At 33.5% G+C, this 23,426-nt stretch overlaps 3 protein-coding genes and 1 long non-coding RNA gene across 4 annotated transcripts; 2 read left to right on the top strand and 2 right to left on the bottom strand.

Moving 5' to 3' along the window:
* The first annotated feature begins 171 nt into the window (after positions 1-171).
* On the top strand, positions 172-5,617 carry LOC111493290. Its single transcript, XR_002719985.1, has 3 exons — positions 172-937; positions 4,728-4,776; positions 5,247-5,617. It is a non-coding gene; the product is annotated as an uncharacterized LOC111493290 (long non-coding RNA).
* LOC111493289 (probable N-acetyltransferase HLS1) lies at positions 2,675-4,542 on the bottom strand. Its single transcript, XM_023142939.1, has 3 exons — positions 4,130-4,542; positions 3,428-4,009; positions 2,675-3,335 (listed from the first exon to the last, which is right to left on the bottom strand). The coding sequence occupies exons 1-3, from the start codon at positions 4,310-4,312 to the stop codon at positions 2,901-2,903; spliced, it is 1,200 nt and encodes a 399-aa protein (XP_022998707.1). The 5' UTR covers positions 4,313-4,542; the 3' UTR covers positions 2,675-2,900.
* Positions 5,618-13,782: 8,165 nt separating the features above from the next.
* On the top strand, positions 13,783-19,642 carry LOC111493166 (transcription termination factor MTERF2, chloroplastic). Its single transcript, XM_023142803.1, has 7 exons — positions 13,783-14,470; positions 14,631-14,768; positions 14,884-15,126; positions 15,504-15,617; positions 18,001-18,183; positions 18,341-18,558; positions 19,186-19,642. The coding sequence occupies exons 1-7, from the start codon at positions 13,883-13,885 to the stop codon at positions 19,496-19,498; spliced, it is 1,797 nt and encodes a 598-aa protein (XP_022998571.1). The 5' UTR covers positions 13,783-13,882; the 3' UTR covers positions 19,499-19,642.
* A 2,267-nt stretch (positions 19,643-21,909) lies between these two features.
* LOC111493195 (RING-H2 finger protein ATL63-like) lies at positions 21,910-22,863 on the bottom strand. The gene has a single exon (XM_023142840.1). It carries the CDS (start codon positions 22,772-22,774, stop codon positions 22,031-22,033), a length of 744 nt encoding a protein of 247 aa, XP_022998608.1. The 5' UTR covers positions 22,775-22,863; the 3' UTR covers positions 21,910-22,030.
* Positions 22,864-23,426: the final 563 nt, after the last annotated feature.

The following is a 23,426-nucleotide window of genomic DNA, read 5'->3' as shown; positions in this document are numbered from 1 at the left end:
GGATCAATCTTTGATGGCTACCTGTCTAGAACATATATAATTTTTTCAATGTTTCAGATATTGTAAGATTGAGTAGAACGTGAGGATCATTTAAAAGTAGAGTATCTAGCTCCAAGTGTATCAAATATTTCCATTTGGTTCCATAAAACTTGAGTCCTTATCATACTGGATCTTCTGAAAGGGGCCACAGAGATTATAAAGACGGTTGAACTCTTGCTGTGTTCATTGTCTTACAGTTCCCAAGATATTCAGCTCTTTTGCTTGTAATTCTTTTAACAATTTTATGGAAGCAAATTGCAGGAAGGTGGTCCTAAAGGTTGCCACTCTGTGCTCAGCCACTGGAAACTAGAATGTTAATTAAGTCTGCATCAGTGGTCTCCACTCTCCACTTTCATTTGCTCGAAGATTTCAAGTCTGATTGCAGGGACCATAATTCAGTGTTTGGAAGTTTATGAGACCCGTATGGCTGACTTCTTCTATGTTCAAATTGAACAAGAGTTGTGCTCAGATACGTCTCTCTCACACAAACCATTCGTATTTCTGCCATATAATTGCTTTCAATTTTGGACTGTTAAACTTTACTGTGTTTGATAATGGCTTCTTGAATTTGCCCATTTGTTTTTGAACTTCCTGTTGCATTAGCCTAGGAAAACAAAATTATTCAAAGTTACTGGTACAGTATGATTATCACTTGCATAGTTTTTATAAATGTCCGAGAGAGAAATGGTAAAATACTTTGGATTATGCATAACTTTTTCCAAAACTGGAGATCAAATAATGATTAGTTTCTTTAATTTATGTAAACCACAAATTCACCACTAATGAAGTGTAGGTGCTCCACTCAGGTAAAGCAGTTTCTTTAGAAGATTTGGAGGAAAAAAGGGTCCTACATCTCTGTCCTCTCTCTCCAGAATAAACACATCATCAAACACCAAAGGTATCATCATTATCTTCATTTTTAATCATGATTAGAAACTTTATGAAGTTCTTGTAGTTATTGGCATACATGCTCTTATTTGAAAAGGTTGTCATTAGCACTAACAAAAAAGTGGGAAGTGGATTTCCTTCCTTGGCAGGAACACACAGAATAATTCATTATACGCACATCGCACTCTTTTTCTGCTTTTGTTTCATTTTCTCTTTTGGCTTATATCCTGTATATTGTAAACCCTGTTTTTCATATCAGAATTTAGATATTATATGCTAGATGTCACTTTTCGGGTGGATCTCAGAAAAAAAATTTACAGTTAAGAGGATTAAATTAATAATCTACATGAGACTGATGATCTTAATGTCATGATAATCTATACTACTTTAGAGAGTTTTGGGTTTGTGTATTTTTTTGTAGATCACATCTATCTAAATATATTTGATTATTAATTATGAAGTATCTTTTCTCCGTGCTTGAAAGTTCATGTTAACATGTAATTATTTCAACTATTTATAGTTTTCAACTTTATTTCTACTATTTATTTGCATTGTAAACTGTCTTAAATCAAATTATTGTTTTTCTAGAACAAAGCATTGCAGTTGTGTAGTGACAATTCTTACCTTCAATCTATAGAAAAGATTACTAATCCTTAACGGTTAACTTAACCTGTCTTTAAGTTGACTACCAAGTTATTGTATTATCTTTTGGTGAACTTTAACATTTCTTCTTTAAAACAATCTTATCAAGTCTTCTCCAAAAAAAAAAAAAAAAAAAAAAAAACAAACAAACAAATAAGATAATTTGAAATTTATACGATCCATAGATCATTTTCTTTTCAGCTTTTATAATTCCTCCATGTTATTTATGAACTTCCCATTGGATTGAACCAAGTTCCAAATCATAAGGTCACTCAGATGTGATTAGTTTTTGGTTATAGAATGGAACGACTTGGTTTCATATAGTTACTATAGAACTCCTTTTGTTTATATGAAGTAAACCAATTAGAATGAGCTAGAAGCAGCACAAAAAACAAGATAAAATTATGCTCCAAATGTCCTTTTGCTCCAGTGTTAATGGGGTTCTGAGTATGATGTTTTTTCTTTTTACTGTGGGGCAGAGAGGAAAGAAAGAAACAGGGTAATAGCCAGGTGGAATAATATAGAAAGGACCACCTTCAGGCTTATGATTGAGTAGTCCCAGAAAAAAGATAGAGAAAGAGAGAGAGGGTGGTATTATTATTTAGAGTTGCAGAGGACACTGGGAAGGTGGCTCCTAATTAGGGAAATCTTTCAAGATTTTTTGTCACCGTTGTGAAAGTTACAACATATAAAAGCTCCCACCACTCTACTCGACATGGATTTTCTGGATGTCGTCTAAACTACAGTTACACATGAGGTGGGGTTTAAAGCAAACCCCTCATACCCCCCCTCCCCAATTACATTTTTCACTTTTCAAGCCAATTATTCTGTCTCAACTCTATTGATATTTCATGAATTCTTTTGAGTAGGTTGTGCGAATATGGATCGCGAATTCTTGAGTGTGATCCCTATTTGCTTGTTTGTGTATAGCCTAGTTGTTTCCACTAGTATACGTCCTTTCGAATTCAAATGTGGGTTGTTTTATGATTTTTGGAATGTTGCATAAAAGTCTACTTGGTCCCTATAATACAGTACATTCAACAAAAATTTTACCTAACATCATGAGGCACTTGTGTTTGTGTTTGAGAATGGTTAGATGGAAAGGGACCAAAATGGATTTTTATGATTTGAAACTATTAAGAATACAAAAATAGGTGAGTAATAGTTTTTATTAGGGACAAAAACAAAAATCAGCCCACTATTATTGGGAGTGTATACAAGGTGATATGTACATGAAAGGTGAGAGTTTATAACTTATGTTGGATTTTGTGTTTAGTTTGTGATTAAGTTATTAAGTTTGGGATTTATTAATATTGATATGACTTTGATCTTCATACCTCTCTTGGGTCTACAAAAAGGGCTGGTCTTGTAGTTGGTGGGGTTTTTGTCAATTCATGTAGGCTATTTCTTGCTTCTTTCTTCAATGCCTTTATGCACCATAAATCCTCCGGGCATGACAGTAGCTTCCAATGTGGAATCTCGTCTCTCAGCGAGTCTTCTCCTCCAATCTCTGTTACTATCACTTTACAGTCCCTGGCTGCTGCAGCCATGTTGTGCACGTACTGGCATAGTGCCTTCACTAGCTTCCTCGTCCCCATCCCCTTCCCCTCCCGATGAACTCCGTACATGAAGTAGAATCCAAATGGCTCGTAGAAATCCGGAATCGATGGTAGCTTTAGACATGGGAAGATCTTGTCTATCACCTTTGAGCTCTCCGTGTATATCAAGCATGACAATGGTGCCTTTCCAAGCCGGAGCTTGAATACCTTGTCAACAAAATTAATGAAAAAGATTAAGCATACTACTGTAACCTATCAACTTAAAAAGCTTTAGTCTTGAGTTGTAGCTTAATACTCACCTCTCCACTATTCCATACACTTAGCATTGCCCAACATTTTGGTATTACCATTTCTGATTTGCCACCATTAGTTTCGAATTTGGGAGTGGTGGAGTCGTCATCTTTATAGTAAGCAACCCACGAGCCAAGACTAAGCTTGTGTTTAAGCACATGATCGATGTCGTGGGGGAAGAACTCAGTAGACGCCATGAATTTCCGATAGAGAAACTCGGCGACATCGACTTTTAGGCTAGAAATTTGTATGTTAGAAGGGAGGTGATATGGTCGGTAATGTTTTACCGGGTTCACCAATATAGCTGGAACTCTAAAGTTGGTATATCCAAGCTTATTGATGAATAGCTTCACAGAGGCTTCATTGTCTTTCTCCGTCGCCATGTAAGCATAGTCCACATCATTGGCGACAAACCACTCCTCAAGCCGTCGAACAAGGTTGTAGCCAATCCCTCGGCGTCGAAACGATGGCGCAACTCGAAGGCCTAAAACATAGCCAACCTTAGCTCGATCTTTCGGTGCTTGGTGAACCGTAACTACCTTTATCGAGCCTTGAATCACACCAACCAACTGGTTGTCTACTTCCGCCACCTGGAGTAAACAATCCCAAAATCTTAAGTTGATAGGTTACGATATATTTAAAAGAATAAGAAGAGATAGATGGGGGGGGGGGGGGGGGGGGGGGGCGGGAGAGTGGCGGGAGGGAAATACCAGCATCTTGTACAAGGGACTGTTTCTGATCCTACAAATGGGGTCACCCATTGTGTCTGTGAAGAGAAAAACTCGTTCAGATGGCCCTACCTCGCATCTTCTCTCTAGATCTTCCACTCTAGCTCTATCTGCAGATTGCCCATCATAGCTTCTTATTATCAAAATCTCCTCTTCGTATCTCATTTTTCTATGTATAAACAAAAAAGAGAGAGAATTCTCCACCCCCCCACTTCACTTCTCTTTTCGTGGGAAACAAACAGAAAAACACAGATAAATATCACTGCTTCTCTCTATCTCTAGCTCTTATATATATATATGTATATATAAATACACTGCTAGTTCAAATCAAGCCTTTAAAAGCCATACTGCTAAGCACAGGTAGCTTCTTAGCTTTCTCTTTTGAGGGGCTTGGAAATTTTTGAGTCTGATGATTGGCCTTTTATACCCAAATTTGGTGGGGTTCCATTTCTGGGATCTTTATTATTTTCTTTTTTTTTTTCTTTTATGGTTTTCAGACAGAGATATATTGTGTGGTTTATGTGTTATAAGTTTTGCCATTTTTTGATGTTAATTATAATTTACATTATTACAACGTTAGGATAACCTCAGCCTCACGCCATGGAGCACGCCCATAAGAATATGTTCAGGTATGTGCCTCTTATTCATTGGTTTATAAATTTTAACCCTTTTTTTTTTTAAATTTTGTGTCGTACGGATATTAATTTTGATTAAAATCCTTCTATTCTCTCTCGTGTGGATGTAATGTAAACTAGTTATAAGAATCTAATCATGGGTTTAAAAGAATGTTCTTTTTAAATTATATATATATATATATATGAAAAGAGGCTTTTGGCGATGGTGTTTTGGATCGGTCCCTCGTTTGTCGCCACTTGCCGGCTTGGAAAAAAGGAAAAAAAAGGAAAAATCAATTAATATCTCTCCCCATCTTGGCCTAAAATTTTAGTGCATCATTTTTGTATAAACCATAGTGCTTGAGGATTATATTATTTCATTTCTTTAATTAAACACCCCTTTTGTTAATTAGGTAAATATCATTTTAGATGTTTTTTACTCCATTTTTTCTTAAAAGTATATTGTCTTTTTTATCTACATGCAGGTTATCTCAAACTACTCTTATTATTAGCTAATGATCCGGGTTGTTGAGGTCATTATGGGTTTGCAACTCAATTTTAGTATATATTTTGAAAAACCCATGAATCAATCGAACTAATGGGTTAGATTGATCTAGTTCTTCAGGTTATCAAGTCATTTTCACACCTCAACGAGTGTTTTATTTATATAATATTGAATCTCTTGGATTAAAGAGAGGGGAAGAACTAGATTTAGAATTTAAGTAGTTTATAATTGAGAGATTTATGAATGAAGGGAGAAGTCCCTTTCTTCCATTTGTTTGTATGTATGAACATGGGTGTGAGGCATTAGGTGGTCCTCTCTCTTCCTCTTTCTCCCTCCTTTTATACACAATAAAATTAGATTCGAAAATGAAAGTGAAGCCCACTAAAACCCCCCATGCCCATAGCTTTCTTTCTTGTTATATATATATATATAATTTTGTGGTAAATGTCGATACAATATATAATCCTCTTTGTAGGGCTTTTAGAGCGTGCACATATCTTTTCATCTTAAAGCGCATGTGACAAACAAGTCTCATAGAATCCATTATGTTCTAATCAAACATCAAACCCCATTATTTATATTCATTTTCATATGTGGATCTCCATTAACATCGTATCATATCAACAAAAATCCAAAAATTTCACTTAAATTATATGGGTAACCCGTAAGTTCAAGTTCGGATGATTTTGTATCGGTGAAACTTTGTTCGAATTAAATTGTGACAACCCTGTTCTTTCGAACCACAAAAATTATTACAAATAATTAACCCGTACCTTTGAGTTGTGATGATTCAACCTTGTTCTTTATACGGGTAACTCTCTCGAACTATAAGGATTATTACAAATAATTAACTCGTAAGTTCGAGTTGGGATGATTTTGTATCAATCTAATTTTGCTCAAATAAAAAATTTTAGAGTATTATTATGACAACCCAGTTCTTTATATTTTTTAGACTTTTCGGTATATTTTTTAATTCGAATTCGATTTATGTACTTAGATTTTATAAGATTGGTAGGGCTAATAATTTTTGTTCTAAAAATCTCTCATGGATGCTAAGAAAATGTTATATATTGGTTGGAGCAAAAAGATATATTGAATTGTCTCATTCTTACTATGAACCTATAGCTGCCTTACCATTATTCCTCAAAGTCAACTGATGAGTTGTAATTTATCTAAATAATTTGTGTACCTCTTTGGTTGGATCATTTACAATAAGATCTGCTTTGGCCTATCCTTTCGTTTTATCGTTTGATATCTACTCTTATCCACACATAAGTTAGTTGGTTTTATTCAATTTTTAAGAAAATGATCGAGTTCATGTCAATCTAAACACGACTCAACTGGTTAAGACATATACACTTGACTAAGAAGTTAAAAGTTCGATTTATTTTTTAAAAAAATGGTCGGGTTTTGACAACGCATTTTAATAGCAGCGGACTTGCGATTGTGCGGCACTCACTTCTCAGCAACAAGTGAGTTAAGCCTATTCGTTCTTGGACGGCCAAGCGACATATGCTCGAGTCTCTGGCCCTAGTTCAAGAAAAAAGTTTTAGAAAATGGGAGCAGAAAGATTTCGAAAGAGAATTTTGAAAGCAAGATTTGAGAAATTGAAATTTGTGTTATATAAGAATGTAAGCAAAAAGCAACAACAACGGCTTACAGCATATAACTATCGGGTAGGGAGAAGTTGATAACTAATCATATCTAGTACATTTTGGGAAATTTTTGTTCACTCGGGTGTAGACGTGATTTTGGTGAACGGTTATACACCCCCGTATTGACTCGATATGAAATGGTAAATGCCTATCTAAGATGAAAGCATGAAAAAAGGGGTTTGGAATGGGCATGCAACTATAGGCAACTATAGGCAACGCACCTTGAACAAGCATGACCGTAACATCCTCCCCCAATTGGTTGATGTCCCTGTCAACAAACTCGAACAAGCAAGACTAGGCGGCCATAAGTAACATGCTTTGGACAAGCATGACCGTGACATCCGATTTTTTTTTATGCATCAAAATTAGATTTGGATTTAGGTCGTTATTATATAATATTTTATTAATAGATGTTAATTATTTTGGGCACAAAATGAAAATTTCCACATTGAATTTAGGTAAGTGTGTAACAAAAGGTTAAGCTCTTAAGGCTTAATTACCTCTTTTACCCCAAGTGGTTGACAAAATGTTACTTAAACCCTTAAGACTTCTTTATCAAAGTCTCATTCTTATTATGACCTTTGTCCCTCAAATTTATCTTTCTAAGTTGACTCCTTCCGATAATGACATGTTTTTAGGATAAACTCTAATCCAACTAAATCTTCCCTAGGATAACAAATTATCTTTCTGATCCCACATATATATTTATACACACGTCATCATTAAAACTATATTAAATGACAAAAATGTATTCTATTATAATAGTGTCAACATGAATATAGCTCAACTGATACAAAAATACGCCTCCACTTGTCAAGGATGAAATCAAATGATTATATTTAACATACTCTGTCTCTCTCTAAATTTTAAAAATGAAAATTCTTTATCGAATTTAAGAATACGTTTAAGGTAGTGAAATTCTTTGTCGTGTAAGTTCCAACCCACACGAAATGCGTAACGATCTGGGCACTGTCTTGGAGAGAGGCTCGGTGAAATAGACATGTTTGTGACCTAGACAGAAAGACCCTATGAAACTTCACTGTTCTCTAGGATTGACTTTGGACCTTTCCTGAGTAGCTTAGGTGGAGGGCGAAGAAAGCCCCTTTCAGAAGAGCTTGAACCATAAGTGAAATACGTAAAGAGCTAAAATTATTAAAATTTTAAATAATTATAATTCTGGTACAACAACCAACTCTATGTGTATTATTTTAATAGCGAAAATTAAAAAGTTATTTGAGTGCGGCTTGCATATCAAATATGTATGATTGGTACATTATCCTAAAAATAAAAATAAAAATAAATAAAACTATAGTAACAAACACTAAAATAAGAAAGGTATATCACTGAATTAATGAATTTAAAATTAATCATTTCACTTTAAATAAATATAAATAAAATAAAATAAATAAATAATAAAAAAGACACACTTAAGAAGCAGCCACTCACTAACCCATCACAATCAATCCTTTTCCCAACTTTTTCCACTTTTTTTTTTCTTTTTTCTTTTTTCTTTTTCCAATTGTCGGCCAAAATATTTTATTTCTTCATTTTTTTTAAAAAATAAATAAAAATTAATAGTTTAAGCCTTTTAAAATAAAAAATTAAAAATTAAAAATCTCACACTGGACCAGTGGAAATCTAACATCGATCACTTTCCAGTGAACCAATTTTTTTTTTTTTTTTTTTTTTTCAAGTTCCACAAACTCCATTCATCAATCTTTTCATAATTACTTGGAAAGAGGCACGAACCCCAATATCGCGCCCTATTCACCAATTACAAACTCTACACGTGGAAAAGAGTCTCTCTCTCTCTCGATCCCCACGAGTCGGTTCGATGACTCAAGTCTATCTCCACCACCAAAAAGTGTCGAGAGATTCATTTTCCTCTTCCTTCCTTCCCTATCAAAATAATACTANAAGATTACCTTATTCGTGACTTTCTCTTTACAAAAGAAAAGGAAAGTATACGCGTCTAGTCCCCGAAAATTGAACTTAGCTTTTATTTAGTCTATGAGTCTCACAACTAACCCTTTTTTTTGTCATCGGCAGTTTTTAGGAGGTTTCAAATGTGACATTCTCAACTCTCGAGATTTCAATTTGATTTCTCAACACTAAATTAGTTTGTAACCATAAACCTAAACCCTAAATTAGTCCAAAAACTCTAAACCCTAAATTAGTCCGTAAACCCTAAACCTTAATCTCTAAATTAGTCCATAAATCCTAAACCCTAAACCCTAAATTAGTCGGTAAACCCTAAATTAGTCTATAAACCTTAAACCCTAAATTAGTCCATAAACCCTAAACCCTAAATTAGTCCATAAACCTTAAACCCTAAACCCTAAATCAATCCGTATGCCTAAACCTTAAACTCTAAATTAGTCCATAAATCCTAAATCCTAAACCCTAAACTCTAAATTATTCCATAAACTCTAAACCCTAAATTACTCCATAAACCCTAAATCATTCCATAAACCCTAAACTTTAAATTCTAAATTAGTCGGTAAATCCTAAGCCCTAAACCCTAAACTCTACATCCACCATGAAAAAGCATCGAGAGATTCATCTTCCTCTTTCTTTCTTCCCTATCAGAATAATACTAAACGACATGTTATTCATGACTTTTTCTTCCCAACGAAAAAGGACAGACCAATTAGAGTTCGAAATTCAAATTTTAGAGATTAAACATGGAAAGTAAAGAAAAATATTTTTAAAAAAAAAGTAAAATAAAAAAGAAATTGTGTTAGGAAAAAAAAATTCATTGCATGCATTATGGTGTGTCCCTTATGCGATGGGAAGAGTTTATGGTTTTTGGAGAACGCACTTAGAATTGTTTTTGGAATGAGTTGGTTGTTTGGGGCCCATTTACAAATCCCACATTTGTGAAGGGCTTCATAGCAAATACAATTAAATAAATAAATAAATAAATAAATAAATAAATAAATAAAGGATCTTTCTCTCTGGTACCAAACAAAGGTCTTATGATTTTGTTTGGACCAATTTTAATTTGAGAGATCACTTTCATAATCATTTGATGTGTTGTCTAATTCCTATCCCAAACCTTCCGTGGATGCCACCATCTCCCCCTTTTATGCTTTTCTTTAATCCCGTCTCCCGATACGAACGCCCCTAACTCATCGCTAGTAGATATCATTAATTTCTGCCCGTTACGTATCGTCGTCAACTTTACAGTTTTAAAACGTATCTGTTAGAGAAAGGTTTCCACACCCTCATACGAAACGTTTCATTCTCCTCTCCAATCGATGTGGGATCTCACTACTTTTATATTTCAGGTATAGGTAAAGCATCCCTACACGAATGACGGTGAATGCTGGAATGACTATGGAAGTTAAAATAAGACAGTAATATGCATTGTTTTTAGTTAATAGTTTCGTAGGTGGTTTTTCATTTTCGTACTTAAAGATTATGTTGTTTTTATTTCTTGATTTAAACTAAACGTACAAGTTCATGGCTTCGTTTGAAACGTTTTATCTAAATTTCAGTATGTATTGACGTCTCTGATTGAGACAAGAAAATTAGAGGTGTTAACAGTCGTCCATATCTTGTACTTCCCTTGAGGTTTAGATTTTCATCCCGACATTTGTTGCATGAAAAAAAATAATTAATTTCATTTTGATCCCTAAATTCTCATATTTGTTCCATTTAGCCTCTAAACTTTGTAAATCTCTATTTTAATCCCTAAATTATTATTAAAAAAAATTATTATTGCCCTTAATTATAACAAAGTAATAACACAATTGTGAGTATGCAAAATAATACTAAAATAATTAGTATTTAAAGAAATTTAAACATTATAAAAAATTGGAGGCTAAAATGGTCATTTTAAAACTTAAGAACTAAAATAGAATGATCCAAAACAAAATAATCTTAAAAAGTTCCAAATTTGAAAAGGAATTTAAATTAATAATTAATTAATTTGACTTTTAAATGGATTATTATATCTATATCTATATATATATATATATTTGTTCGATTCTAATAAGATAATTTTTTAAAGGAAAAATTATAGAATAATTAAAATTATCTTTGCTGTACGAAAAATAATGAACTTGAAAATATTTTAAAATAATAATAATAATAATAATATCACATCATAAAATACATAAATAGGATTTGAATCTAATCTATAAAGAGGCAATATTTATTAGATATATATTTAGATCCACAGTTTATATAATTAATTATTTGAATAATATATTATTCTTATTTTTTCAATTATTATTTTTAAAAAAACTTAATTTATATCCCAGCTAATAATTTTATTCATTATACGTGTGCAAATTTATAATTATATCAGTTTCATTTAAATTATTTATATATTTTTTTTAAAAAAAATATACACACGTGTAAGAATTAATGTACAATAATTTTTAAATAGAAGGCCCGAGTCATTTAATTTAATTTAAAAATAATAATATAAGGAGTATCCGACAATAATTGTGGGTCTTTATTAAAAATAAATAAATCAGGGGCTAGGTGTCATTTGAGGGAATTAAGGCAAAAAAGAAAAGACCAAAGTTTTTATGTTTTTTTAAGGAACAAAACACTGTGTGTCTGTGGTCCAAAAATATTAAAAATATTAAAAATTAAAAAATATAATTATAGAAAAAAATATATATGATAATAATAATAATAATAATAATAATAATAATAATAATAATAATAATAAAGAAAATATTGAATGGATGATACATAGATTGTGTCTGCCACTTATACTAAGTTAAATGGACAGAAGGCTTAGAATTTTATAAAGTAATTTTGGAAAGCTGCAAATATGGAATATTATTTATTTATTAATATTAATATTAATATTTATTTATATATTTATATTTATATGTGGATTGGGTGAAAGGAGATGGGATAAGGTACCCTTGACATACTTTACAATTTCAGAGGCTAAGTGCCCTTAAATTTTATCCAAATTATTATTTTTCACTTCTTTTTTTGGTTTGTTTGTCACGTCCAACTAATCTCGACCATCCAATATTGAACAAAAATCATAGGACTTGTCTTTCATCAAGATCTTTGTCGGGCATTTCACTACTTCCCTACAAATTAGTGAGGATTGTGAATTTGAAGATCGGAGCCATGTGTATGAGTTATGCCAATTTTAAAAAATATTAATATTAAATACCGTCCATTCATTATGTGCGATATGTCAATTGTGGATAATTGTGCACGTGTATTGGAATCGTGCGTCTCGACATATCTTACGTACTTATAAATAACAATGTCAACTTTTTGTGTCCTTTAACGTCAAACTCTTCTAATCTTGTCTTTTTTTTTTTTTTTTTTTAATATTCTTTTGAGTTCTTTTAATACTTTAGGATTAAGATTTAATAAATTAATAATAATTTTGGTTTTTTTTAATATAACATTATCCATTATGTGAAAATTTTAAAGTTATTATGTAGTATTTGACATGTTTGATAAATAATCTATATTGATTTTGAACAAAATAATTAATTAAAAAAAATTATGATTTGAAATATTATAAGACTTTTTAATTTGTAGATCTATTACACAAATTTAAATTTGTAATGCATTCAGCAGAAATTGAAATTGAAATTGAAATTGAAATTGAAATGAAAGTATGAATTGGGCTTCAAGCCCAATAGAAATAATTTCAAAATGGACTCACGGCTGGTAGTTTTTTTTTTTTTTTTTTTTTTTTTTTTTTTATTTTATAAATAATCTTGTATTCAATATAAATTGGAAATTGAAAAAAAAAAACTAATATTATAATTTAAAATTAGATTTTCATTTTTATCATTAATTAAATATTAAATACGTTTACACACTCATGACTGTTAGAATAATGCTCTCGAGAGTTGAACTCAAAACCTCCCGCTTACTTAATGGATGCTCTAACCAACTAAGCTACGAGAATAAGATGAAAGAAATGACATATCAAATAGAAACACGGTAAACGAACAAACACCTAAATATATCTCAAGTCTTGATATTATAATACAAGTCTTTTCGGTATGATTTGTCATCACTCACATGGTTTCTAAAATTTTTTATAGAAAGTCATTCAACATAAAATTGTTTCAAACAACTCTGATGAGCTACCAAAAAGAGGTGCACCTTGTTGTTATAAGTATAAATTTTCAATTTTTATAAGTATAATCCTATCCTCGGCATTGCTTTCATTCAAATCTAATATCAGTTCATTTATGTTCAGCTACTTTCTTCAAGATGTCACACTACTCTTTTTGTTTTTTTTTTTTTTTCATTTTTAATTTAGAATAATGCAAAAAGAGATTTCTTTTAATTTGTTAAATGAGGTAAGAGACGTTATTTACTTATTTATTAAATAAATATGTAATGGCCCAAGCCCACTATCAACAATGGACTTTCCCTAAACATTTTTAAAGTAGGTTTGGGAGTGGAACTATCGTTGCTGAGAAGCAGGTTCTTGGGGTCGTCATAGCTTGGATGTTGTTCCCCTACGTCCCCTTTTGTTGTCTTGAAGTTGTTGAAGAACAAGGAGTATGAGAAAATAGAAGACTGAAATCAATTTTCAATCTTTTTTGGTATAGCTCTGCTCCCGGGATGGATGCAAGGAAAATGGATAGCGATCAACAGATAAGATCGGGAGGGCATGGTATAAAATGGAACTAGATAGATGCTTGCATTAGCGGTTAAGGTGATAGGGGAGAAAGTCGTGGCCACAATTTGGAACATAAAAAAAAAAAAATATATCTACTAGTGGTGGACTGAGGGCTGTTGAATAGTATATTAAATATTATATTATATATTTACTTAGGTAAGATATTTTAATTTTTTTAAATAAAATTTATATTGACAATTATCAGCTATATTTTTCTGTAGGCGGTGGGCTTGGTTGCCTCATTTCATTGCAGGGTTTTACCAAGATTTTAACAATGTCTGCAGTGACGGCCAGGCTCACAGCTTCCAGTTCTCAGTAACCTCAACAATGGCTTCCGTCGTCTTCCCCATTCCAACCATTCCAACCATTCATCGTAGCTTTGCATCCTCAACTCCCATTCCAATCAATCGCTTCTCCCTTTCCCAACCTCGCTCCCTCCTTTCTCTCGATTCCTGCCCCTTCCGTTCCCACTTTCACTTCTCCTCCACTTCTTCCCGTTTCATTCCCCTCGCCTCCCTTTCCTCCGATGCTCTTCCCTCCTCCGATGTCCCTCCAGACGACTCACTCCATTCTTTGGAAGAAGCTCGACTTGCTGTTTCCGAGTATCTTCAACGATTAGGGGTTTCCGAGGAGGAATCCGTGTCCATCGCTTCCAATTCTCCTCGGTTCTTGAAGATGCTCGTTGATGGAGTTCGTGAATTGGACGAGACGTCCATGTGGATTTCTTGGAGTAGCGAAGGAGAACGGCCGGTAGGTGATGGCTTTGGGTTTAAGGAAAAGGTGGAATTGATGGCCAGAGAAAAAGGTGATAATGGAAAGGTTGCTTTCTTGGAGAGCGCTGGTATGAATCTTTCTTCAGCTATGAATGTTGCTCGCTACCTCTCTGGAGAGATGCTTCCATCTCTAATTTACAAGGTAGTAGGACACTATATTTGTTGTTTAGTAGTCTTTTAGAACTAATACCAGTTGTTCTTCAAATAAACGGATTCAAACTGCCTGAGATCTTATTTTACTCGAGTTGGTATCTGATTGATAAGTTCGTCGACGTTGGTTTATTTTTAAATTCTCTCTTTAGGTAAAATATATGAAGGAACTCTTCTTTTCTGGCAGCGGTGATGGAAAACTCATAGGAAAAAGTGCTCGCCGAATGATGACGAACTTATCAATTCCTCCCGATGATGATGTGCAGCAAACTTTATCCTTCTTCGAGAAGGTCTTGTAACATTTTTCAATTTTCAAGCTGTTAACTTATTTTTGCTCGTTTCTGTTTCATTCAATTTTGGATTTATACATTGTAAAAACAACTATGTTTGTGAATATCATCACAGATTGAAGCCAGGCGTGGAGGCCTAGACATGTTGAGTTCGAATGAAGAATCCTTCCGCCTTTTACTTGAATCATTTCCCCGCATGCTTTTGTTGTCAATACAATCCCATGTGAAACCAATGGTGGAATTTCTTGAAGCCATTGGCATCCCTAAGGAGCGCATGAGAGGCATATTTCTGTCATTTCCACCCATAATTTTCTTCGGCACTGAAGTTCTCAAGTCAAGGATAATGACTTTTGAGAAGGTATTATTGATCAAAAGAAAGAGAAATTTCTTTGATTTTATTTTGTTAGAGCCTTCTTTCTGTTACTATGGCCTAGAAGGAAGAATAGAATTCAAAAACGCAGAAAATTAATCCCAACATTTTATTCATTCTCTTACGTTTGTGGCACTTGGAATGCATTTTACAATCCTTTTAACTATTGCAACATAATTACTCTTTGTGCCACTGGGAACAGCTTATTGTAGTCTTCTTTCGCTTCGAAGCTTCGTGTCTTCCTTTTTTGTAGTTTCACTATTTTTTCAATGAATATAGTTTCTTATATTGAAGAAAAAGAGATAACTGAACAGTATGATGTTATGTTGATATTCTCTCATCACTGATCTTCAATTATCCTGTAGGTTGGCATAGTAGAGATGGAATTTGGTAAATTATTACCTAAATATCCATGGATTACGTCCAATTGCATCCAAGGCAACCTTAAACAAATTGTTTCTTTCTTTGAATTGGAGAAGGTACACCTTCCGTCTAGTCATTCTATCTTGTTTGTACTAATTAGATTAATTGCATGTTTTAAAATCCTCTCTCAAAAGAATTTGATATACAACTATGCCCGTGAGCGCCATTGGTTAATATTTTGAATTTCATTGCAGCTTCCAGCTGATGTGCTAACCATTTGACTTCTCATATGCTTATTTAAGAATTGACTAGTATATCTTTTGCAAGTTGAGTGAAAATAAGTAAAATTGTAATTGGGACAAACTGCAACTTTCCTCGGGAAGGCTTCATTTGAGATTCCATTATTTGGAGACTTTTCTTTGGGAAGGAACTCAAGTGAAAGGTGGATACCACTGGTAAAAATTGGGCCAACATTTAGTTTCCGCTTGTGTTTGGGGTGGTTGCCATTGAAATCTAAGGATAAGGAATCATTCTTGTCTTGCAAAACGGCCATGGAAATTCCAGTTTGAGAGAGAGGATTAGTGGAAATTCCACTTTGAGAAAGAAGCTTAATGGAGAAAAGCTACTGTGGCTAAATTTTGAACCACCACTCATGCTTCTTGGCTGGTCACTTCAAAGTTCCTATGGTCTCGAACAGGATGGGAGTATTTGTGAGAAATCATAGCTCTCTTTCAGAATGATTTTTGGATTTGTAACGAACCCTTTCAAAGACTTTACCACTATTCTATCTCTTCATTTGGAAAATCTCTTCTATCAAAGAAAGTTGCAATCCCCAGCTCAAAATTTGGGACCTCGATTATTGAAGTACTTTCTTGGACATGTAATCCAAGATGGGCCTCTATCTCTAATCTGGTCGCCTGTTTCTCCATAAACTCTCTTCCCTTGTACAAATGGATGTATCTGATGACAATACAAGGGTCTTCTTACGCAAGTTTTTTCTTGAAGAACACTATGAGCAAGGGTGTCTCAAAGACACGTTTTCAACCTCCTAGTTCAGTTGGCTCTTGATAGTTGCACTCGCATTTCTTTGGTCTTCCTCTTCTCTTTGCCTTTGTGGTTTAAGCTATCCCCTCCATCTTGTCTTCCTTCATTTTTGTGCTGTCCATCCATATCCTTCTTGTTTGCCTTTTATCTCCATCTCCTCTCCCTAGGATTTCATTTTTTTGCCTCCTAGGACTCAACTCCGAGATGAAGTTGTTTGGGAATATGATGAGGTACATTTGCGTGAAAAATCTTAGTGGAATATATGATGTTAGTTGGAACTTGTAGCGCTTGTATGTAATGTTTGATGTTAGATAGGTCCTGTGTTAGAGTTACTGCATCTTTTGGGCATTTACCAAGGATTCTTGTAGTTCTTCTTTTGGACTTGCACGTTTGGATGTAAATTGTTTGTAGTCTAAGTTTTGGTTGGCCTCTTCTTGCCGTGTAACTGTATTTTAGTAGGCCTTTTGTATTCTTTCACTCGGTGAAATCTCAGCCTTCCTGTCACAAGGAATCTATCAACCTTGCTCATTTTGATTCGGTGGGTGAACACCTTGGGTTGTCTTTTGAGGCATTTGTCCTCTGTGCTGAGTCTGCATTGGTGCATGTTTGTAAGAGGACAGTCCAAGACTTGAATCATGTTGTATGGAGCTGTTCTGTCTTTTGGGCTTGTTTGTTTTAGTTATTCAATTGGTTGGGCAAGGAACAAAGTTCGCAGCTCTATGGTAGAGGAAGTTCTTCATAATTTTCCCTTTTGTGTAGGGGCCAGATTTTATGGTAGGTCTGTGGGCAAAAGGAATAATAATTTTTAAGAAATTTTAAGAATTTTGATAGATCGTGAATGTCAAATGTGTTACTCTAGTTTGGAATTTGGCAACAACTTAAATATGTATTTTACATTTTTTTTAATGATTTTTTAATTATTATTATTTAAAATGATGCTTACGCCTCATATTGCTTCAAGGCCTCACCTCATTTTGAGAAAATACCTCAAGGTTCTCTCAAGCCTTTTAATTTAAAACATTGATTTCAGCCCACAACAAGGGCATTTTTTTCTTCTTTTTAAGTTATAGTTTACCAGATAGTTAGCCCCTGACCGGTACTTGTCTGAAGTTGGGAGACATAACCCGTGTAATCCTATGTTTTCACTTTTTAAAATTTAGAATCTAAAATGGTTGAAAGTTGAAACATATTAATTTTACTTTCAAAGTTTCTACTTCTTAAATCAAAATATATAAACTATTTTAAATATGATCCCACAAAAACAGATACTAGATCAATTTTATTTCATATATTAGCTAACAGTACACATGATGATTTTGTTGTTTCCCCCCCCCCCCCCCAATTAGCATGGTTTTGTATTAGGCGTCCTTAAGGCTGTTGAAAGTGTGTGTTAATTTAACGAATGTCACCTGTATATATGGAAATTCTTGTTTACGAGATGATATTTCATGACAGGTACCAAATGCAAGCATCACTGATGCAATCAGGAGTTGGCCACTGATTTTAGGAAGCTCCGCTAGTAGATTGGAATTGATGGTGGACAGCTTTGATGAGCTTGGTGTTCGAAGCAAGAAGTTGGGTCAGGTGATTGCCACAAGTCCTCAGTTATTACTCCAGAGACCTCAAGAATTTCTTCAGGTTGGTAACTTCTATTCTTTACGAGTCGTTGTTTCCTGTATTGCAATCAGAGATGATAGATTCATGAATACTTCTATGCTAGTGGTTTTTGTAATTTTTCTTTATTTTTAATTGCTCGGGAGCTTCTGAAATTTATAATTATAATTTGCAAATACAGGTCGTTTCATACTTGGAAGAGATAGGGTTCGATAAAGAAACTGTTGGCAGGATACTTGCTCGTTGTCCAGAGATATTTGCAACTAGTGTTGAGAAAACACTAAGGAGGAAGCTTGAATTTCTAATCAGTATTGGTGTTTCCAAGACTCAGCTACCTCGGGCAATTAGAAAATATCCCGAGCTTCTCGTTTCTGACCCTGACAGAACTTTATTCCCACGGTAATGCTGAGACTTCACTTCTATGTATATATGTGTGTGTGTGTGTGTGTTGATGTGGTTGAATTGGAGTGCATAGCTTCCATGGATGAGGCATCTTCTACTAAAGTTGATTAATTTTATTCAACAACATATACACAATGATCAAATTAAAAGATTCTCAAATTAATTTATGAAAACTATATAATTGAAAAGTTAAAATTGTAATTGACGATGATAAATATCAACTTCACCCTCAAATATATTTAGTGTACTTAAAACAGTCCCAGAAAAAGGATTTGACAATTTGATTAAATGCTACAATCAGAGATTAAAAATCAATAATATAAAATTAGATCATATATTGTTTTTCTTTTACAAGAAGTAGCAATTATAAAATTCCATCTGGAAATGAGGGGCAAGATAAGAAAGTCATCAACAGAAAGGTGTCACTATGTAGTTTGTCTCTAAACATGTATATGCTAAGGGGTAAAAAGGTATATCATTTATGAAAGATTATAAATTGAAGATATAAACGTCTTATCTAAATTTACTTTGGTTATTGTTAAAATTGTCATGGATCTTTACACTTCATTATTCAGTTGTATGATGTGCTGGCCTAAATTTTAATAATGATCACAATATTTGCAGTATAAGGTACCTGAGGCAGAGAGGGCTCTCAAAGAGGGATATTGCCTTCATGGTTGGTAGATTCTCTCCTCTACTGGGGTATAGTATAGAGGAAGTATTGAAACCCAAACTAGATTTCCTTGTAAACGTCATGGAGAAGCCAATAAAGGAAGTGGTTGAGTATCCAAGGTATTTTAGCTATTCGTTGGAAAAGAAGATAACTCCAAGGTTCCGGATGTTAAAGGAGAGGAATATAGAATGCAATCTAGAGGATATGTTGGGTAAAAATGATGAGGAGTTTGCTGTTATGTTTATGGATGACAAAGGAACGTAATATTATTTAAGTTCTTCACCCGCTGGAAGTGTAAGAAATTTTGTCTCTAGTCATAAAGTTGTGTAAATAATCTTCTACCTTTTTAGGAAACTATTTATAGATTATATTCAGTCAAATGGCCAAATTAGTTTCAATTTTTGGGTTCTAAAAGAGAGGGGTTTTAAAGCTTATATCACGTTCGTGTTAATGTTTTCCTTTTCACTACATGGTTACCATTTGAAAGTTGAGGATGTTAAAGGTAGCTCGGAGGTCATTGGAGCGTGCCGGTATACAAACAAAGCAATTCAAGCTTTAGGTATGCTTTCATTCATCACCAAAACTATTTCCTTGTTGATTTCAGAACTAATGACCGAGTACAAGCAGGATTTCGTTTCTAGAATATATATATGATTTTTTATATCGTATTTTCTTTGATGAAGTAAATTATATTTCTTTTGTTTATTAGTTGATAGATTGAGTTACGGCTAGAAAGGCCTTGGAAGAATTGATGATGCCAGTTCTTTCGTTGTAGAATTTTTCTTTTTTTGAAGTACAACAAATGGGTACAAATACTTGAACCTCTTGCCTTAAGAGGTGGGAGGAGTATTATTAATTTATTGTTTGTGTTACATGATTCTTTATATATATAATTGCAGCAAGCTTTGGTGAAGTACTGGTGAGTGGCATTGTCAGGTTAACGATACGAGAAGAAACAAATCAAACTTCAGAGTCTGTAACAAGGTAAGTTTGGTGACGGGTCTGATCCATTTGGGTTCATTTTAATCCTACTACCATCGCATATATTAGCACCTTGTGTGTATTTCATCCCATATCTTGAGAATCTTCTGCGGTGATTCTCATATTTTTTCACTTTTTGTTTTTGTTTATATACAGTGTGTCAATTTTGCGTCCGGTTAAAAACTTATTAGACATTTTTCAATGTTTAGATATCTTTGAGGCGTTTATGGACTTGTTATTCACTTTTTAAAGTTTAAGAACTACATAAACACAAACCTCGAAACCCAAGGATTAAACGTGTTGTTTAGCCTCAAAATAATACAGATAAGTAGGACTTGAAAATAGGAATTACTAGGTACTTTATTCAGCCGTCTGTAATCATTTTTTTTTTTATTCACGAGCGGTTAGGTTAGTTTGTGTGCATTTAGACTACTATGGTGAAATCACTATGTCGCATTTTAGAAACGATTTAGAAATCATATTTGATATTTGGAGACCAAACATGTTGATAAGAAATGGATAGAATTAGAATAAGAACCGAACCATATTAGAAACTTTTCAGATATTATTATTATTTTTTTTTACATCTCATAATTACTAATATTTTTTTCTTAATTTTAAATCACAATTTATTGAAAAATTATAATATTAGCTCACAGAGTCGTTATTGACTCTGCCTGCCTGCTCTAAAAACGACACTGCAAGAATCAGGAAACATTGACCACAAAACATGGAGCTTTTTGTTTTAATTTTTTAGTGCACTTTTTTTCTCTCTTCATTAATTAAAACCTTTCACATTGTAGCCAATTATTGTATCTCGCACTTTATATTTCTTTGCTTCATTTTCATTCTCAATATTTGTGTTGTTTTTCACATTATAACCTTTTACATTACATTATCTCGCACTTCATTGTAGCAACGACGGATCTCTACAATGATATGATATTTTTCACTTTTGAGTATAAATCTCTCATGACTTTGCTTTGGACTTCTTCAAAAGTCTTCATATCAATGGAGATGTATTTCTTTACTTATAAACCTATGATCTTCCCTAAATAAGCTGATGTGGGACTCACTCCTTAACATCCTCAACAACTTCATCTATGAATTTTAGTATGCTACAATAATTTAGTTGTAACAATACGAACATTTGGATTTTTATGTTCATAAACATCTTTGATCATTAATCGAGTAGAGTTTTTTGTAGTCACTAAATTTCAAAATGTTCCTTTTTTAGATTCTCACCTTAAAATTTTATACTTAATTTTCATTTAGTTCTTAAAGGGGAGAATTCTATAATTAATTTTATTAGGGATAAAAACTAGTGACAATTAATTAATTTAGTTATAATTAATGTAAAAGAATTAATTGATTGAATATTAACAAAAATTTCCAACAATAAGCATTTGTTAAAATTAAAATTTAAGGGTAAGTGCATAAAATCTTAAAAACTAGGGACTAAATGAAAACTAAAATACATAATAAAACACTGAAAATTTAACTTAATTATATTGATTAAAATATTTTGATTCCAAATAAAAATATAAAAGATATAAGATTTTAAAATTTAATATTAATCTCGAAATCGTCTCCAGAAAAGACGAAAGTTCGTAAATTAAAGAAAGGGAATTAACTAATTGTCCTTCCAAAACTTCTTGTTTTTTTTTTGGGGAAAACGAATTAAAATGATGATTTCACGAAGAACGATGGATTTACTATTACTGACCTAGCAGAGAAGTTTAATTTAATGAAATGTATGTAAAAAGTGAAGCAAAAAATCTGTGCAAATGGCGGATCCAATGCTTCCTTCCTTATTCAAACATTTAATTCATCGCCATTGGAAGAGGGGAAAATCCTTCCATTCGATCTGTTTCTACTCAACATTCGCTTCAAAGATGCTCCAAGCGACATCAATGGCGGATCAGTCGAAGAATTTGAAGAGGAAGAAGAAGAATGAAACTGACCGTTTTGCTCCTCGTTTCTCTGAATCTCACAATTAGTCCGCTCCTCCGTTACAATCTCTTCTCCGATTTCCCTCTCGCCGCTCAACCGGCTAGATTCCACCGCCTCTGCAACTACCGGCGCTCTACAAACAGGACAATTCGCGTGAGAATTCAACCACATATCGATACAGTCAAGGTGAAATCCATGGTTACATATCGGCAACCGTCGTCCGATTTCTCGTTCCTCAAATTCACTGAGACAAATCACGCACTCCATCACCGTTGCACACTTCTTCTCCTCCGATTCATAAACGAACAGAGGAATCGTAGAAATTACAGACGAGTCAAGGCCTTTGGACTGAGCAAAGCCTAAATCGAACGGAATCGAATCGAAACGCGAGAGGCGAGGCGGTCCAAGGACGTAGGAGACGGTGACGGAACTCCGCTGAGCATGGCGGTGGCGAGGCCGAGGGAAGAAACAATTGGCGTAGGCATGGAGGAGAAGGACAAAGAGGACGACGAGGAGAAGAGAAATGAGAGCGGCGAGAATTACGTTGCTGTTGTAGGAGAAAATGCTCTGAGTGAAATCAGAGAGTGAAGTGGAATTGAACGCCATTGATGTAGGTGAAAGGAGTAGAGAGTTGCAGAGGAAGTGTTGCCGTTACCGGCCGAAGAAGAAGAAGCAGACTTTATGGCGTTGCATTTGAAAACGAATATATATATATATATATATATATATATATATATATATATATATATATATATATATAATGTTGAAAAATATTTATATATTTTCCAAAATTTCTTAATTTTTTTAAAAAATAAAAAATATATATATTTATTCAAAATTTATATATCTGGTCTCAATTCATTTGTATTCATCTCAGTTCATATATCACACCAGAACAATTAACCGAACTCTACCTCAATTCCCATATTAAGTAGGACACGTGCTCGAATACGCACTTTAAAATTAAAATTAAAGGATTAAAAAAAAACTCCAAAAATATATTTTCCCCTCATTTATTTACATCAAAAGGAGAGTAAATAAATTTATTAAATGAATACATTTATGAATTAGAATCCATATTTTACAATTATTAAATGAATAATTTATTCACTATTGCGTGTACGACTCACCTATCTCTCGCTTTATTTACACTAAGAGAATCCCTAAATCTGAGGAATAATTAAATATAAATATAGGGCGAGAGAAGTGGCTGAAATGGAGGGCTCGTGAAGGCCACGGCTACCGGCGGCGGGTGGCG

Source organism: Cucurbita maxima, unplaced genomic scaffold (genome assembly GCF_002738345.1).
Source record: "Cucurbita maxima cultivar Rimu unplaced genomic scaffold, Cmax_1.0 Cma_Scf00018, whole genome shotgun sequence".
In the NCBI taxonomy this organism is placed as follows: domain Eukaryota; kingdom Viridiplantae; phylum Streptophyta; class Magnoliopsida; order Cucurbitales; family Cucurbitaceae; genus Cucurbita; species Cucurbita maxima.
This window is presented reverse-complemented; position numbering and strand designations above follow the sequence as displayed.

What these genes read in the sequence shown, in the direction of transcription:
- LOC111493289 (XM_023142939.1), bottom strand. Translation starts at nt 4,312, where the DNA reads ATGAGATACGAAGAGGAGATTTTGATAATAAGAAGCTATGATGGGCAA. An exon ending in GTCCCTTGTACAAGATGCTG is followed by an intron (nt 4,010 to 4,129) that starts GTATTTCCCTCC and finishes TGTTTACTCCAG; the next exon opens with GTGGCGGAAGTAGACAACCA. An exon ending in GTGTATGGAATAGTGGAGAG is followed by an intron (nt 3,336 to 3,427) that starts GTGAGTATTAAG and finishes TTTGTTGACAAG; the next exon opens with GTATTCAAGCTCCGGCTTGG.
- LOC111493166 (XM_023142803.1), top strand. Translation starts at nt 13,883, where the DNA reads ATGGCTTCCGTCGTCTTCCCCATTCCAACCATTCCAACCATTCATCGT. An exon ending in TTCCATCTCTAATTTACAAG is followed by an intron (nt 14,471 to 14,630) that starts GTAGTAGGACAC and finishes TTCTCTCTTTAG; the next exon opens with GTAAAATATATGAAGGAACT. An exon ending in GGATAATGACTTTTGAGAAG is followed by an intron (nt 15,127 to 15,503) that starts GTATTATTGATC and finishes ATTATCCTGTAG; the next exon opens with GTTGGCATAGTAGAGATGGA.
- LOC111493195 (XM_023142840.1), bottom strand. Translation starts at nt 22,774, where the DNA reads ATGGCGTTCAATTCCACTTCACTCTCTGATTTCACTCAGAGCATTTTC.